General features: G+C 37.7%; 1 protein-coding gene across 2 annotated transcripts in view; it reads left to right on the top strand.

The window, feature by feature from the left end:
• Window positions 1-19,031, top strand: part of helz (helicase with zinc finger) — a 95,161-nt gene that overhangs the window by 30,102 nt on the left and 46,028 nt on the right. For both annotated transcript variants that reach the window (XM_039739318.1, XM_039739317.1), the window contains exons 2-6: window positions 8,749-8,973; window positions 9,516-9,552; window positions 10,076-10,200; window positions 15,077-15,133; window positions 15,417-15,465. In XM_039739318.1, the coding sequence (XP_039595252.1) occupies window positions 8,767-8,973; window positions 9,516-9,552; window positions 10,076-10,200; window positions 15,077-15,133; window positions 15,417-15,465 (475 nt within the window). In that variant the 5' untranslated portion in view covers window positions 8,749-8,766. The remainder of the gene's footprint in view (window positions 1-8,748; window positions 8,974-9,515; window positions 9,553-10,075; window positions 10,201-15,076; window positions 15,134-15,416; window positions 15,466-19,031) is intronic.

The raw sequence follows: 19,031 nt of genomic DNA, 5'->3' as shown, positions 1-19,031 counted from the left end.
AGCTAAGTGACTAATGATATGTGGAAAATCATCTGTTTGTAACACAGTTGGTGGCCTCGTATAAATCATTTTGCTACAGCTAAGTTTCCCAACAGCAGCAGTCTGTTCAACTTTTAAAGGTGTTCTGATAGCCTCACTGTCAAAACAGAATATAAAGTGTACTCAGTTGTCCCATGCCTTGTCACTCTATTTAGGTATGTTAACATAGAACGCAAAAAGCATCTACTGCTTTTGCCATGTCTTGTCTGTCTGCATAGCTTACCTGTAAGAAAAAAATTCCAGAGAACCGATGTTGTTCAAATTTGTCTCACTTACTTTTCCACAACTTTTGTTTAGTTTAGTTTTCATTGAGATGTCTCAAACAGAGCATGCCATACAAAATCATCAAATTTCAAACCCAGTACACATTAATCAAATGCTGGACTGCTGACACACCAGCTCACTTTTCCTGCTGCTTGAGAAAGTTACTGCAAAAGTAAAAAAAAAAAAAAAAGTTCTTTATGACTTAGGAATGAATAAGAGAGGAAAGAAATGATGTAACGGTCACTCCATAAATAGAGACTGAAAAACTTGGTCCTTGGTATTTACATTACACTGAAAACAATATCATGGCTGCATTATCTGCACATTATAATGATTCAGTATTCCTCTCATCATTTATCAGTAATGCTGCAGACCTGCTGTCCATTGTGGTGTGAAGCAACCAACAAATTTAGCTTGAGACTTGTACAGAGAGTTTACAATTAGTCACAGACCCTAAATAAGCAACAGCTAACAGTAGGCTACCAATAAATGATATTTTACATCACTTGAATTGAAATCTACTCCCTGTGAAAGCTATCAAGGCACCACAAGCCTGTTTGGGCTACGTTTGTATGTACTTGATATTGTGAGGTGCTGTTAATATCTGTGTATTTAATGGAGTCTACTGATAAATTTTATTTAATTCTGTTATATCCAAAAATGTCATACCTGAGTGATGAATTAGCTAAAAAATGTGAAATGCTCCAACTTTCAAGTCTGCTAACTTAGTCATATAACACACCTGAATGTTACACATTTTCTGACTTGTTTCTTTTGTCTTCAGTGTTCCAGTTCCTTAACAGTGCAACTGTGGTTTATAGGCGTAAAGTTCAGTGATAAGGCTAGGAGATTTGCTACTGTAATTGGACATATTAATAGTATAAATTGAGAGCCTCTGTGTAAATATATCCTGCAAATTTAAATTTTCGCCAGAGGTTTCAAATCACAGTCAAAACACAATTAAAGCTACAGCTTTCATGAAACTTACCGCACTTTTGGGTAGGATGAAAGGTTGTTATTTTTGGAGAAAAGGAGTAATATATATATATATATATATATATATATATATATATATATATATATATATATATATAAAAAAACTATATTGGCAAAAATCAATATGCACATACAGTACTTTTTTTCCAATATGTACTGTATGTGATCCGTATTTGTGATTTGATGTGGATGTATTGAGTACATTTTAACACTTTTGTTTTAGGCTTCTTCTAATGGCCCATTAGCCACAACTGGTGTTGAATGGGGCGTGGGCATTACTTTTTATATTTATAAATACAGTTTTACTTAACTGTTGAAGTTGGACAAACTAATGTTTACTGCAGTAATTGAATATTTATTTTGATTTTATAAACACCAGACCTATTCTTTAAAAGAAGAAGGGATAAAAAACATGTAACAATTTACTGCTTGCACCGTGGAGAGTTTCAATGAACTGATATCTATGTCCTTGTCTTGAACTCATCCATAATGACTAACTAGTCAGCAAAGTAGAGTGGTATTAAATGATTTGGTCTTATAGGAAGTAGAGAATTAATTTTCAAGATCTATATAAGCTAGTAAGTAGGTAAAATGTTCTGCAATATTCATAGTGAAAAAGATAAGAAAAAAATAGAACAAAATATGCATCTTTTCTTTACGTTTTCTATTGTGACCAAAGATTTCACCTAGGATATGCTTTCTTCACTTAGAAGTGGAATTTTGGCTTTTTGTGAAAAATGGATATTTGAGCAAGATGCATATATTATTTACAGGCAGTATTATTTTTTTTTATACTACTTTATGAGCAAAGTATGAATTTTTTAGTTTTGTTTTATGATATGCTTTATATGTCTGAGATTGCAGTCTGAGTCCCTTCTCTGTAATTGTTTGAAGTTATCCCAATGTCTGAGTGGAATTTTCTCCATACAGCCTAGTTTTCTAACTACAGTATATCCCAAAGACAGGCATATTAGGGTAAGTATTCATTTCCTGAATCGTTCTAGTTCAGTTTAGGGTGCAGGCAGTGAGTGCGGAATCGTGAACAAGGCAGTAAAAATATGGTTTCTTAGATGGTTAAAAAAGTAGGTACATGTAATATTAAGACTGGCCTTTTCATGTTAGACCTGAAAAAAGGAAAGAATTGTACTGAAACATTCATCTGATAAATTGTATTTATTATAATAAAATATGTGTTGAGGTTTTGGGGCCTAGTTGTGATGTAGTCTGTAAAAGATACAATGCAATATAAATTATTCATGGAGGAAGCAACTGCAAAACTCTGCATGATTGGTTTAGCTCAAATCAGCCATGCCAATTGATTGGAGCAGGCTTTTTGTGTGTTTGGGTGTTCCTGTTTCCTCCCACATAACAAAGCTGTGCTGTTTGGCGTGAATGACATCTCTTAATTGCATGTTCAAATAATGGATAAATGTTGAATTGCAGTTTGGATTTTCGAATTTGAATTAAAACTTTCAAAGTGCTCCACTCACCTTATGCCTTATGGGCCTTATTTATACATTGCTTCAAAAATTGTGTGGTGTGTGTTTTTAATTGAATAGCTTCTTTTGTGATCTATGAATCACATATTTTTCTGTCTGATGAGAGGGAGCAATATTTTCATTTTCAAATATGTACAGCTTGAAAACTGCATGACCCAGATGGCTTGCTTTTAACAAAAAGGTGAACTTCAGCTACCCTGTTCTTTTGGGTTAGGTGGTTGCAAGTTGAAACCTTTCCACGTAGGAAACACCGCAATAAAGAATAAAACATTTGGATATAAATGTTGATTTAATATATTCAACTTGGACATTCATGAAACACACACAGACTCTTGCAGTAGTTCCTCAGTTCATATTGTATTTAGTATAACATATTATTGTGCTTTAGACTCTAGCATATATAGTGTGGAGGACTGCCGGCTTCCCATGCCGGTCCGCACCCCCAGGCCGCCAGGAGGCGCTCTCCCGACAGCAGGATCGAGCCCCGAGTTCCAGCAGGGCCTTATGGACTATGTAGTGTTTTTACACAGCCCTGCTGGATACCTTGGGGACCACCGGGAGTCGCTGTAGGGGGGCTCATGGGCTCTTGTGTGCCCTATAACCCGGGAGTATGTCACGGTCATGTGACAGGAAGGAACAACGTTGATAGTATCCCGGGTTGAAGAAAAGGACTGTTTGCCCTGACCCGGAAGGAATAAGGAACTGTGGACTGTTGGGACAGGAACACCTCCGGGTCAGGGGCTATAAAAGGACGGTCCAGACACTGAGCTGTGCTGGGTGGGAGAGGAGCAAAGTGTCTGGGCGAGGAGAGAGAGTATTTGGTTTATTGTAGTTTGTGGTTTAATATATGAGTAGTGTGGAAGGTGCTTGGTGCACTGTGAAACAAAATAAAAGGTCTTGGACTTTTACCTGGTGTCTGGAGTTGTACCTGAGGGTTCAAGGGAGCACTAGCGCCCCCTACTGCCACAATAGGTAATCTAAACTGCAGGTGGTTATGATTGGCTGTAACACTGCTGTTTGTTTTTAACGCAGTGATATTAGCATGTCCTTCCTTCCATTCATTCCCCCCCACCCCCCAACCATTGTCAATTGGTATAATCTGGGTATCTTTTGCATGTACACTCTCATTTTCTCCGTATGCATGGATGCATAAACAAACTCCTTGGTTTCACATGGGTAACTTCATTTTATGCGTGTGATGCGGTTTAATATCACTTTCTACTTGAAATATAAATCGGTATTAAGTGTGCCTTCATCTTCTTCCTCCAGAGAGGGACACTGTTGTCTCATACACAATAAAGCTCTGAGAACAAAAGAAGCAACTTCTTTAAAAAAAAGGATAGCATCTTTATTTTTTTATTGATAATTAAAGTGGAGCTTCTATTGGAAAATGCAACTGTGCTCAGTTATTTGTGCTTCAGGACAGTTTGGGAACCCACCACACAACAAAACAGCTCAGGGTCCTGGTTGGCAACCCCAGTCCAGTCCCATCCCCTGGAAATGACCGTCTATCTGCCACAGCCATGGTGTTATGTGGGCATCCCATTGGCCTGGTCCATTCATTAAGGTCCTCAACAATGAGAATCCTGTGAGCCGATTCACCCTCGGGGAATCACGCCACACAGTCATATTGCCGTAACTGATGCTCCCTCACAATACAGGTAATATGCCTCATTTGGGACTCCATGAGCAACCGCTCGTTCTACACAAAGTCAAACCAGTTGTACCCAAGGATTCTCTGAAGTGACACAGTACCGAAGGAGTTCAGTCTTAGTCTCATGTCACTGGATAGAGTCCATGTCTCACAACTTTGTCTATTTGCAAAGATATCAGGAGCGCTACACACTCTTTTCCAGCGACCTCATGACCCCCCATGCTCTCCCAATCCGTCTACTGACTTCATAGGAAGAGTAACCAGAGACATATATGTCGCTGCCGAGGTAAGTAAATCTCTCGACGAGGTCGATACTCTCGCTGAAGACATACACACTGCTGATGGCCGTGATCTTGGTTTTTGTCCCGGACACTTGCAAGCCCAGACTCCTCACTCAGTCTCTTGAGAGCCCCGATCAGAGCCTTCAGTGAATCTTTCTTCACCAACAGATGCCCCACAGCTGCTGGACCCCACAACCCTGCCCAACACGAATAGGAGCACAACACACACCTGACAAACCCCAAAATCAACTGGGAAAAATGCAGAGGTTCTGCCTCCACTCTGCACAGCACTCATAGTACCAGTGTATAGGCTGGCCATGATATCCAGCAACTCCAAGGGGGATCCTGCGAAGTCTCAGGCTGTCTCACAGGGCAGCTCGATCAATTGAGCCGAACACTTTATGAGAGCCACTGCTGATATTCACGTTTGTGCTCCATGAGAACCCTCAGTGCCAGGATGAGGTCGATGGTAGACTTCTTAGGCGTAAAACCAGACTGCTGCGGTTGCTGATAGGTGAGCAAGTGAGCACAAATCCTAGGATGACTCTAAGAAGGAACTTAACCAACACCAAGAGCAGTATTATCTCCCCCCCCCTCCTTCCTTTAGTAGCCGCAATACAATCACCCTTCCCTTTCCAGATATAGATGAGAAGTCCTGTTTTCCAGTCAGTTGGGATGATGCCCATCTCCCAAATGGAAGCAAAGATTGCTTGCAATGCCAGGAGGACAGTTTTACTTACCATCTGCCTGGAGAAATTCACCCTGAATACCACAGATCCATGTAGCCTTCCCTATCCTCTACTGGTTCACCACCTGTGCAGTCTCAGTGAGACTGAGTGGTTCACAGCTACTTGGAGGATCAGCCTCAAGAACCTTCAGTCCTAGCTGAAGGATCAGCTTTAAACAGCTGCTCAGATTAGACAGCCTAGCATGTCACAATTGCAGCATCATCCATAAGGACTATTCCATCACCCACCCTGACTGTGACTCTCTGAGGAACAGATTTGAATGCACATAATGCTTCGATTCCTGTGTAAGCAGGACATAGGTCTCTAGACCATATTGATAGTGTGTCACTTGTTCACAAATTCCTCTAACAAACACCTCCTTTTCTGCCCTCAGAGCTCTTTTAGCCGTCCTCAGTTCCTGGCACAGACCGGAGTTGCCATCAAGCCATGTACTGCAACTCCTCTCGATGATATCCAGGGTGCCCTTAGAGATGAAACATCTCCTTCTGGGAACACTGATAATACCAACACAACCCTCAGCAACCTTCAGGGTCTTGTCACGGCAGGTCTCCCACATCACATTAGGATCAGCACTCGCACACAATTCTGTAATTTCCTCACACAAACTGCGTGCAAACTCATTAGAAGCAGCCTGATCTTGGAGTCTGGAAAGGTCCAGCCTCATTCTCCTAGTAGGCGACCTACAAGACCTAAGCTGGATCTGCAGAGTAGCAACAACAAGTCTGTGGTCAGATTTCACAAACTGGGCACATCTGTAGACCCTGCAGTTTTGTAAGAGCCTCCAGCGTCTGCCCACAAGGATGTGCTCGATCTCCTTCACCGCACCACCAGCATGGGAGTACTAAGTCCAACAATGTGGCTCAGGGTGTTGGAACCAGGATCCAGCCATCAGCAGCCCCCTGACCTTTTTCAAAGTCGACGAACATGGAGCCACTTTCACCACGGACGCCAGACCCATGGGGACTTGCACAGTCTTCATAGCTAGCCCTGTCAGTGCCAGTGGTCGCATGGGAATCATCCATGACCAGAGGAGTGTCACCTTGCTGGCATCCATCAACCACTGATCGAAGCTGCAAATAAAATGTCTTCTTCACCGCAATTGGAGCATACACTGAAATACCATTGGATGGAGCTTATCCGCCACAGCAACTGCTACTCCCCAAGTATGACAGCCATCAGAGCGACCAGACCAATTAAAGGTGCACTCGCCTACAAAGATCTGTCCAGTTCCATGTCTACGCACCTCAGGGAGTGCTGCCACTGAAATGCAGAATTTACAAAGCTTCTCTAATAGCAGAGGACGATGGTCATCATGACAGAGAGACAAGACGTTCCACTCACACCTACCCGGATGGGCTGCCTCAGTTTGGGACCCGAATGCTACCATGCAGCAGGCAGTGCCTCAGCACCACACCAGTTCCGATCCCTAATAGGCCTGACCCCATCGGCTCTTTGGAAGTTTTGACTCTTCTGGAGATGAGGCTCCCATAGGCTTTCCCTCATCCCCTTCATAATGTGAGCAGCCTTCCTATGGATGGCTGCAGCAGGGCTGCTCCCGCAGAGAGCAGGATGAAGTCCTGTCTTTCATTTCAGAGCTGAGTGAAGTTTTTTTATGGTGGCTGGAGTGCCAATCCAAGTTGGGGACTGTTTGCAGGGTGGATCAGTTTTAACGTTATACCCAGGGCTATCTTTGGGCTTTTTACACAACAGTACTATGAAAGACACAGAGTTTAACAGCCATTTTAATTACCCATCTTAACTTATGAGTATAGTGTATTTTGTGCAAGTGGGAATGACTCCTCCTGGTGCATGTCTGCAGAACAGTTGGAGTCTACCCAGCTCCTGGGTGATCCCAGTGTGGACCAGTGAATATGAAACCAACAACTATAATAGAGTGAATAAAAGAAGGATCAGAGAAAAAATGACAAAGTAGCCCCAGCAATACTACTATGCCCTAGTGGGCCTTTATGTAAATCTCTGACTTTGTTGTCAGATAGCATTAACAAATTTCTTATTTCAACTCTTGTGTATCTCTGCCAGTGTTACTAGTGTCCTCATCCTCTTACTCTTCACAAGGTGGCCACTTGTCACCACTCTAGTCCCAACTCTAAAACTCTACAGCCTGTAGAGATTGAGGTCCATCACTCTGATCGGGTTCATCTTTGTCTCCTCTGTCCACAAGACCTTTTTCCAGAATTCTGCAATTCTCTATATTTCTGCTCATGAAGTTTTCTGAGGTTAGTTGTCTCTGACACATACATATCTGCCTCCTGAAGACTGTTTTTGATCTGTTGGGCAGGTATTTGGGGCTTTTACCATAGTGATGTTTCTTCCGTCATCGGCATTGGAGGTCTTCCTTGGCCTGCCACTCCCTTTGTTACTGATCTCATCAGTGCATTATTTCTTCTTAAAGGTATTACAGACATGTAGATTTAGGTGATCCTAAGGTTTTCCAATGTCTCTCTGGTTTTATTCATGTTTTTCAGCCGCATAATGGCTTCTTTGACTTTCATTGGCACAGCTCTTGCCCTCATGTTGAACAATGGCAATTACAGACTTCAAAGGTAGTCTGTAGGTAAAAGCAAGCCTAAGTACCGGTATGTTATTCCTGTACTAATGAAGCAGTGACGCCAATTGTCCCAAACATTGTGGTGCCCTGAAAAATTGGGTTAGGAGAGACCATGTAGAACAAGTTGTTTTCCTTTCTAACTGGTGTGAACCAAATGTGTGCAAATACCCTTAAGTGAAAGTCTGTAATGTGCCCTTTAATCCCGTCTGAATTGTTTGATTTGTAATTTTGCAGCAACAAAATCTGCATTTTAAGCACATCATTTTTACCCACAAATTCTCAGTTCTTTCACTTTGTATAACACTATGAATGTTTATTTCATAATTCGCATGAATATTGTTAAGCATACATGCAAAGTGTAAATATATATATATATATACACAAGTAGATGTTTGAAACTTCCATCGTTTTTCCATAGATATTTACTCCCTCTTGTGGATGGAAAAGTTATTGCAGTACAAATGTTGAAAGAAATTTGCCATCAGATTCTTGAGTGTTCACTATAGTACTTAGCACTTTGTGTTATGCATAGTCTTATTTTTTAATTAATTTTGCGCTTTTAAGGCTTCATGTTAGTATGATATTAGACTTTATTAGACCAGCTTCTGTTGTGATCCATTTCCTTGCTGGCCTTTTCCTCCAATCTGGGCTTGTGAACACTTAGTGACCTGGGCCAATTATTGCTTTTCTTTTGTAGATTTTCTGTCTCTGAGTCATGGCAGACAGGAGGCCAGAAAAGTCCTGTGAACAAGCATGTGAATCGTTGCGAAAGCAGGAGTACGAGGCAGCAGCGAGGCACTGCACTGAGGCCCTCCTCTCCCTCAGCCATATCCACTCGAGCTCCAGCGTGGCGTTCCAGCAGAGCAGTGATTTTGCCCGCAATAAGGCCCTGCTCTGTAGGATAGCAGCGCTTCTGCAGTTGGTAAGTCAGTTTTTGATGACAGAGGTGATTGAATTGTACCTTACCTTTTTCTTTGAAATGCTGGTTTAAAATAAGTTGGGCAGTTTCGAGGGCAAATAGAGCACTTAGCATAAGTGTCCAGTTCAGAGTTTTTATGCTTGACAATAAGTCTCAAATTAAATTTAATGAAGCAATATTACTTTGATGGAAATTTAATTAAACACAAATATACTTTTTGGGTCTATAGATGCGTAGAGTTCCATTACTGTGCCATGGTTTGGCTTCCATTGTAGAAGATCCTGTATGATTAGGGGTGATGGAACTGATGTCAGAAAATTAACTTAATGAAATGTGTTAAAGAAGTATATATGTTTTCAGTTACCAGGTAGTGGAGATGGACATACATCTATTTATATGTGTGGCACGTCCATTTATCATCTAGTAAATTGAAGGTTATAGCTTGAATGTTTGACATACTGCTCAGGATTAAGACAGCTGTTCTTGGATTAAGTGTTGTTGCTAACAAGTAAATAGTACATATATTTTCCCTTTTTGTTTCTCAGAAAAACTATGATCAAGCTGATGAGGACTGCAGACATGGTGAGTAGCTAATGTGTATTAAGAATGATTGCCAGATCAGATGTAAGGAGAGGTCAGTAATGAAAGACATTGGCGATGTGCTTGAGAGTCATCTTTAAAATTTGCAATAAATAGATGTGAACACCAAATTTTGCCTACACCACTCATTGTAAATACATGTGTGAGACCCCTGGGATGCTCTGAATGTTAGCCTTGTAGATTTCTTAAAGACTAATTACAAAACTGACAACTAGGTTTTAAGACCTCTAGAAGGCTGGCAGATTTTTAAAAGCCAAGGCCAAAGACCTATTTGTTCACTTTGAATAGAGATTTTGATCTCTTTAGCTTTGATTTACTAAAGTGTTGAATGTTTGCTGGACTGCCTGAATAAATTTAAAATTGTCCTGTCAGTTGTACATGTGGTTATATTTTATTGGTAATCTTATTTTTTGCTCTTGAATGACTCTAGTGATGGCTTTTACTTGGAAAGGTACTGTATAATGAGAGTCTATGTTAGAAAACTATGCATTCATTTTGTCCACAGTGCTCGCGGAGGAGTTGGCCAAGGGAGATGGGTCCTTTCAGGCAGTGCTTCGCTGCATGTTTCTGGAAGGCAGCTTGCAGGATGTACACAATATCCTTACCAAGTCTCTGTTGAAGGAACCTTTGGTGAGTTAAAGCAGGATTTCATGGTTCTAAGCCTTCTTCATTATGATTGTAATATAAAGTAGGCTTAAGTATCTACATTAAGGAATTATAACCCAGAATTGACACTGGCCTAATAAGGATTTCCACTTTTGTCCATTACTCAAAACCTTTAACAGTGCTGCTAAATTATTTAATGGCCCTTTTGGCCAAAGCCAAAACCATTTACGAATTAGTCATGCTTTTCAGAATTAAGCAGGTCTAAACACCACATTTCTATCATTTTTTAGTTTTGGCATGTATAGAATGAAAATGTTGGGTAGCATAATATTTACTTGGCAGAAAAATAGAGCACCTGTTGGCACAGGGATTTAATTTATTTTTAAACAAGTGAAAAAAAGATTTCAAAGTGGCTTTTTGGTTAGTAGTCTGAAATCAGCCTGATATGCAGATGAACATTTAAATACTGCAGTTCAAAACATGTTTAAAAGTCTATACTATTCCAGATCAGGTGGTAAATAACCGATATATATTTTTAAAGGGGTGGATTAATCCCATTTCTGTTGCATTAAGAAAATACTACACAAATTACAGGAGATGCAAAAAAATGTTTTTAGTTGTAAGCTTGTTGACTGTACAACAAAACACATTTAGAACTGGAAGTGAACAAGACAACAGGGCTGTTCAGCCAGTCTTTGTAACATCATGGTACCTGTAATCAAACTTATTCAAAAGCTGAAAAGACAATAGAGCCATATAGAAACATGTGGGAGGCAGAGAATCTGTGATCACTTCTGATCCTCTTTAGTTGGTATTCTAACAATAATAAATACATACCCATGATTTGCAGTCTGTATGTTAAATTTATCTTGTCTCAATTATTTATTAATCTTTGCATTTTAAGCTATGTGTTCATAGTGTACTATTGCACAATTTTAATTTGTTCTTTACATCATGTTTAGACCTTCTTTAAAATTTACAAGTGAAACAGAGATCAAATTTAATTTAGTGTTGAAAAATAGACTTGAGTAATGAAGAGTATTGTCTGTTGAGAAACGAATCACAGCAAATGTATTGAAATGTGTTTATAATGTTCATTTTTATTGTAAACAAAATGTGGATATATCACCTGTTTTTGTCTTCTTTCAGATGCATGTTTATGCAGCTCTACTCTTAAATCCATTACTATTTTTCTTAAATAAAGAATTTATTTATAAATGTAATTCATTTTCTGCTCTATATTCATTAAGGAAAAATCACATTGCTTACAGATCTTCAAAATTATAAACATTTACTGTTTATACAGTTCACTTTTACCACAATGCCTGAATTATGCAGTGCACATAACCATGGGCCAACAAAAGGAAGCTGTAAATGAAAGCCCTAACTCAATCAACCTTAACAGTTTTTGTGATTTTTCAGAATTGATTTTATTTTTGATTGGACTGTTTTTTCTTCTTTTGTTGATAGCAGTATGTGTTTGACTGTTGTATTGAAACGCAGATATCTGGAAGTAAATATAATTTCATTAATAAAAAGCCCTAGTCAAAGTCAGCCTGGTGACATATCCCTTTCCCCTGTTATAACTAACCTCCAAACCTTATTTTACCAGGGGCTGCACAGCAAGAATAAAATATACACATATACAGTATATATTTTCTGAGTTAAACGTTGTCAGCTCCTACAGATCTGTTGTTTCAGTTACAGCTTGCTGCTGGACACCTTTTTAAATTCAAAACTAAGCAATAACTAGTAACCTTACAACTCTGCATAGCATTACAAATCAAGTACAGGGCATTTATAATAATTAACAAATAGCTATATTAAAATAGACTGTTCCTAACATGAAGTTAATTTTAGGAAAACACTTCAGAGAAAAAGTGCCTTTCTAGATTGTTTTAAAATAGTCTAATGAAGTTGATTGACCAATAATGAACAGTAATTTGAGGTTTACTTGTGTTCTGTTCTATGCATTGTAATTACCCCCTTTTTTGACACCCACTGCACACCCAGCCTACCTGGAAAGGGGTCTTTCTTTGAACTGCCATTCTCAAGGTTTCTTACGTTTTTTTTTTCCCTACAAGGGTTTTTTTGGGAGTTTTTCCCTTGTCGTCTTAGCGAGTCAAGGCTTGGGGTTGTCAAAAGGCAGGGCCATTTTAAAGGCCATTGCGGCACTTCTTGTGTGATTTTGGGATGTAAAAAATAAATTGGATTGTATTGTAATGGATAAAAGCAGATGTTTGGGATACCACTCCTTTTGTGCTTTGTCATTAATATAGTGAGTAACCAAGCACTATATGGTCTTAAGAAAATTGTTTAAAATACAAACTAATGAATGAGCAATTACACACACCTAAATCTGCACTGTTAAGAGCTTTAAGAGCCAGCAGGTGAACATTTATTTTTTTTTTTTTTGTGTACAGTGACTGTAGACTGTTGTAATAAGGTGCAAACCGAATAGTGTTTTGTAATAATTCTGTCAATGTAAAACAGAACAAATTCTTTTAACATCTAGAAAAATGAAGCAGAATCTAACCCCACGAAGTTTCTAAGATGAATCAGTACCTTAGTGACATTTTCAGTATGTAATTTAAAAATTCTAGTAAGTCATTACTCACAAACCGATTTTGCTTAATACTCTGTCATTTTTTAGTGCTTGTAACAATAAGAAAAAACTCTGTTTTGTTTTCTTTTATTTTAAAGAAGTTACCATTTGGTTGGCATTGAATGAAATATAGTATATTAAAGGATTTAGAAAGTTAGCAAAAACTGGCACGAAGTATGTGTAAGCACCTACAGGAGCTTCTGCATAATTATTTAAGAGTTACCTCATGCTCTTTGAGACAGCAAATAGTATCTTGTTCCTGTTTGAGCAATAGCTTGTACAGTGAAAAGAAATGTAGATAAGCATGCGGAATGTCTTGACCTAAATGAAAAAAGTCCTTAAGTTAAGTTAAGCCAGTTCAGTGCAATATGTTATGATCCATAATGTCAGATTCAAGACTTAATACAAAAATTTAACTGAGACATGATTGACACCATGAGTGTGGCAGTAGTGCAGGTGTTATCATTGGTGCCTCAAAGTTCTCGGGTCCTAGGCTTAAGATCCAACGCGGGATCTGATCATGTTGGCCACCTCTGTGTGTTCCAGTGCTCCTCCCAAGTTCTAGTGACACACATTTGAATAATTAGTGACTCTGACTGGCCTCAGTTTGAGTGTGTTTAGATGTGTACATGAGTGTGCCTCGTGATTAACAAACATCACATCCAGGATAAGTAATAGCACTGTATATGATGTTGCCAAGGTAAATTCTGGCTTCCTGTAACCCGGGATTGGATTTAACTGGTTTGATAATTGAGGGCTAGATAATTTGCTGTCTTTGTTTTTATTTTTAAAATTAGCATTGCTTGATTTTGTGACCATCTCTGAATCCAGTCTGTAATACTTTATAGCTATTGCTTTGGTCAAGCATGTCATTTAGGCTGCCTTCCCATTAGCACCATACCATGAATTGGTTCAGGCTTGTTGTGATTTAAAACCTTTGTGAAACTGTGTAGCTTGCTTTTTTTTCTACGTTAATGAAAAAACTTCATTGAGGCTGTGCTGATGTTATGGTCACTAATAGATATCAGTCTGTGTTGTCATGCTGATGAAAATTAAAGCCTTGGTGCTGTTTTAAGTTATTTAGATTGTTTTGGCCTTGTACAATAATTGTAAGTAATGAAGGAACTTGATGCTGCACAGTGTTCAAACAAAAGAAAAAAAAAGAAAACACCATTGTATCTTTTTCCATGTCTTTCATGTGGAAACGCATGCCAATATGCCTCACTTACATTGATTTTATCACTATAGTAGTAGTACAACCCTTAGAGTTTCTGCTTTCAAGAAAAGAGAATGCTGGATATTCTGGATATGGTTCCTTGTGTTAATTGAAAAAGTAGTATTAGTTGCTTTACCACAACTTATTAAGTACAGGCTTTATTGATCACAAAGAAAAACAGTACTGTTATAATAGCTTACATACTGTATAAACTATAGACAGAATGTACTCAAGTCTAAACAATAAAACTAATGCAGTAGATTAGATTAAATAAATAAATGAAATAACCTCCCAAGGGGAAATTTAGATGCATACATTAGTAGAAACACTCATACAACAAATAATACAATCAATCAATCAGTAAATAAATAAATAAGTAAAGTATATTGTGCAGTAATTGCAAAATGAATAACCAATACATGGTACATGGACAGAGGAAACAAAAACTACTAAACAGGCAGATATAAACATATGACGTGTATCAAAAAGTAACAGTCAGTATCCAACCCGCTATATCCTAACACAGGGTCACGGGGGTCTGCTTGAGCCAATCTCAGCCAGCACAGGACACAAGGCAAGAACAAATACTAGGCAGGGCGCCAGCCTACCACAGGGCACACACAAACCACTCACACACTAGGGACAATTTAGGATCGCCAATGCACCTAATCTGCATGTCTTTGGACTGTGGGAGGAAACCAGAGCACCAGGAGGAAACCCTCAAAGACACGGGGAGAACATGCAAACTCCACGCAGGGAGGACCCAGGATGCGAACCCATGTCTCCTAACTGTGGGGCAGCAGTGCTACCACTGCGCCACCGTGCCGCCCCAAAAAGTAACAATAAGACATTAAAATGAATTCACTAGAACAAGCTGGTATTGTAGGGGCTAACAAAAAGAACTGTTGGTTAAGGGATGAATGGATGACTATATGGGAGTTTAAGATTTAATTGCCCAGGGTAGGAATAGTTTGAGAATTTAATGGTTTGGTGTTGACAGCTATGACTTTCTGTATGGTGTGTGGGCTGTGTCACAATCAGTATTTGCTTTTAATATAAAGTGTGGCTCTTTTTTCTAGAATGGAATGGTGACCAAGGACTTGTCCAGACTGAAAATGCTGCTTGCTGAGATAGAGGTAAGTGTCCTGGTAAGATGATAGACTAGGACCCATATTGTTAGTGTTTTTGCTTTATGAGGTAGGATTTGGCTTTGTTTAGAACATCAGAAGAGGTGACCTGTATTCAAGAATGGTAAGGTAATATGGATCAATGATTGATTTTTAACTTCTCTAGACCCAAACCTAGCATTGCCATAACTAATCTCAGACTTGTCTCAGCCTCAAAATTAATAAAGGTGCTGCTATTCCCTTTCTTTTTGATGGCCTTTAATCCTCATTTATGACATTTCTGTTTTTTTAGGCAGCAAGTAATGTGATAACCTCAGGATATGTGGAAGAAACAGAGGAAGGTAAAGTATCAAAAAGAAAAGAAGACAGTATTATTTTTTCTAGGAAGTATAGGTTATGTGGTGCTTTTTTGTTGCATCCACCTTATGTAAACTAAGACTTCATCTGTTCTGGTATAAAAAAATAAGTAAAAATCCATGATAGGCACTTTTTAAATTCTGATGTTTGTCATTTAGTATTTTTTAATTTAGTGCTTTAAAATGGCTCAAGGATGTTGAACAGCCCAGTCTACAAAGATAAATAATATCATGGACTCCTATATATCCATACAGTTCTTTTGCTGATTCATTAAACTAGAGGTTGTTAGAATAACTTCATCTCCTCTGATTAAGTTACCTATATATGTAATTCTGTAAATGTGGTGGGATCCATTGGCTTCAAACTGAAACTTCACACTAATTAGAGTGAGTGGTGCTGTCTAAAATTATAATTTTATTTTTTTTTGTTACATTTATGTTCAATTCCTGATTAGCTTTATTATATGGAATGGACTAATGGTTATGTTTATTTTACCTCTTTAGGAAAACTGTTTATGCTTTCAGTAAGGTATACTGATAGCCTTGACAGTCTTTAAATCTTTTGAAGTCCATGATATTTTCAAAGCATAACCTATTAGCTACCTTACTTTGTGAACCAACATGTGAAAGAGTAGCCTAATGGAGAAATTAATACTGAAGTACAGACTGGCCTTGCATGGTTTACTTGATGTGGTCATCTTTTTAAGTGTGTTCACAGTCAACACTTGAATGTGGCATTGCGTGTTAAAAGAATAAAATACATCTACAATCTGCAGTGATTAAATAGTGTTAATAAAAATCTTGTATTGAATTAACTTATATGCTGTTACACAGGACCAGGTGTATAGACAAATTTAAAAGCCTTTCTGTTTGAAAAAACATTGGTCTTAAATGAAGATGCTTTAACATAACATCTTTTAAAAATGTTACTTGTCTCCTTAAGAGAAATACTTTTTGTAAAATAATAAGAAGGAAGAAGTTTTTGTAACTTGAGGTACAGTATATGAAAGATTTCTTGCCACCAGCAGTAGTAGCAGTTAAGCTTGATAAGGTTTGGAACACTATAAGCTAATATAATTGGCTACAATCTCAACTTTAAAATATATATATTTAAAATATACTAAACTAATGTACTCGGCTTTGCATTTTTTAGAGATCAAATTGTACCTCTCTATTTAACCAAAGCCACATTTTTTTTTTTTTAAATAAATGAGACCACTACATTCAATAAAACTGCATTGGCTTTAATCAGAACATTACACTATAATGAATAATCATCTGCCTTTTCTGTTTATTCATATACATTATTGTTATGAGTTTGTTTTTAATATACAAATCCAATGTCAAATACATTTTTGGACCATTTAGAATTATATGTAATCCTACATTAGTTTGACCTGAAATGTTATTTTTAATGTCTTTATTAAACATAACGATCTAGCATTTCTTTGTTGTAAAAAGTATGGGCATTGTTTTATTTAGTTACCAGTGGTAGCTCTTTTCTTAGAAGTGGTATTTTCCATACCCATTATAAATCTGTTTCATTTATTGGGTGAAATATTTGCTCCTTAATTGTAAACTAATTGTTTCAAATAATTTGATTTTGGCCTGTTTTACATGAACTGCTTTTTTTCATGTTATAGTATAGCCTTTTGATGCAGTTAAGGTTGAAACTTTAACTTACCCATTCTAAAACTCATTTTTTCTCCTTCTGTTCTACTTAAGACTTCTTTGTGTGTTTAAGACCTTTGACATTTTATTTGAATGTTCTTTTAACTCTCACCTCATTACACAAGTACAGTGACATTCTCATACATATTTGCTGTTAAATCCAGGATTAAGTTTTCATCAGTATGTTGGCCCTAATGCTGAAGATCAAAGCATCATATTTTTTTCTGTCATTCCTTTCATTTTGGGCTGAGATTTTTGTTGGAAAAACATCTTCATTGCTATGATTATTCCATATTCTTTTTTTCCCGAGACTAATGTGTTTTACATTGCTATTCATCTGTTCACACCACTTCTTCCTCCTTTTTTTCCTTCTAGGAGTAATATGTTTTTGAAAAATAATGCCTTTAAATTTACATTTACATACAAAGTTGGTGTTTCTTAATGCAAAGCATAAATGAATATCACACTATGCACACAAATTAATCTTTCAAGATTTTCATTTTGTTTGTTAATCATCAAACGATGATGACAGACTAGGTAGAATCCCTTCCTCAACATTCAGAATAGAATCCTGGGTTTGAATCCAGTGGGAGCTCATTCTCCCAGTTGAGTTTTCACATTCTCCTTCTGACTGTTTGTATGTTTCTGTTACATCCCCAAACACTTGCTGGATACACTATTTAATAATTCAAATTTGGCTTTGTATAAGTGCGAGTGTGCGTGTATGCATGTTTAGGTCTTGTGGTGAACTAGCACCCTGTCCAGGGCTGTGTACTGCGGAGATAGGCTCTGGCTCCCTTTGACCTTGAATTGGATCAAGCAGGTTTGAGTCATTATAAGACAAAAGACGTTACTTTAAATGAAGAAATACATCATCTTAATATACTTATGCTGTGATTTTAAACACTTCTCATTTAACAACTCGATGATGAAGTGGCTACTTTATTTCCGAAAGACTTCTTTACTTTTTATGTTTTGTACTTATTATAGCAGATTCACTTTTTTTCTTTAATGCTGTCATGTTTTTGTGGCTGAAATGTCATTTGTAATTTTTTATTTAGTTTAATGACACAGATCTAAACTATAATGACAAAAGAATAATGAAAGACAAATAGCAGGCTAAGTGTTTCTGTCCCAGAAAAGTTAAGTTGTTGTTTAATATGTAATTTCTGTCAGAGAAGATGATTTTACTCTAGCGTTGGATGTTTTTCAACCTGCCACTGTAAATTAGGTACGGTTTGATGTATGAGTCTTTTTGTGCCAATTGCAGATCATACTTTATATCTGTTCTGGACTGTTTTGGAATGGAAGCCTGGTTAAAAAAGGAGACCTAAATTGCAGCCACAAACAAAGACAATTCAAATTAATCCGTAAATGTTGTCTCCTAAAATATGACTACACTTAGTCCATCCCAAAATGAAAAACTTAGGAGGAGGCACTGCAGGCTTCATGTTTACAAAATCTATTTAATACAAAGTCAACAGGATATGCTTCTTCATTTTTTTATTCAGTCCTGTATTTAATGTGGAAGCTTTTCAATGGACATGCACTATCTATACCTAATTCAGTATTCACAGTTTCCCCAGAAAAAAATGTATTAAGAGTGTGGCATTGCATGCTGAAGGAGCTGGAAGTGTACCCTTTTTAGAGACATGGCACCAGTAAATAAATAATAGAAAGAATGTCTTGTAACAACAATAAAGGCACACATACAAATTTGGAATTAAGTCACATTTACAAAAGGCATACTGAATCACATTTTCTAATGTTTTTATAATAAACAGAAGGTGAGAACACTGCTGTTTGATTTGCATTGTAAGTTAAATCATTGAAAGAAGGTGAGAGCCCCCTAAATGCATTCGCATTTTGGGCAAGGTGGG

Source organism: Polypterus senegalus, chromosome 17, assembly GCF_016835505.1.
Source record: "Polypterus senegalus isolate Bchr_013 chromosome 17, ASM1683550v1, whole genome shotgun sequence".
Classification (NCBI taxonomy): domain Eukaryota; kingdom Metazoa; phylum Chordata; class Cladistia; order Polypteriformes; family Polypteridae; genus Polypterus; species Polypterus senegalus.
This window is presented reverse-complemented; position numbering and strand designations above follow the sequence as displayed.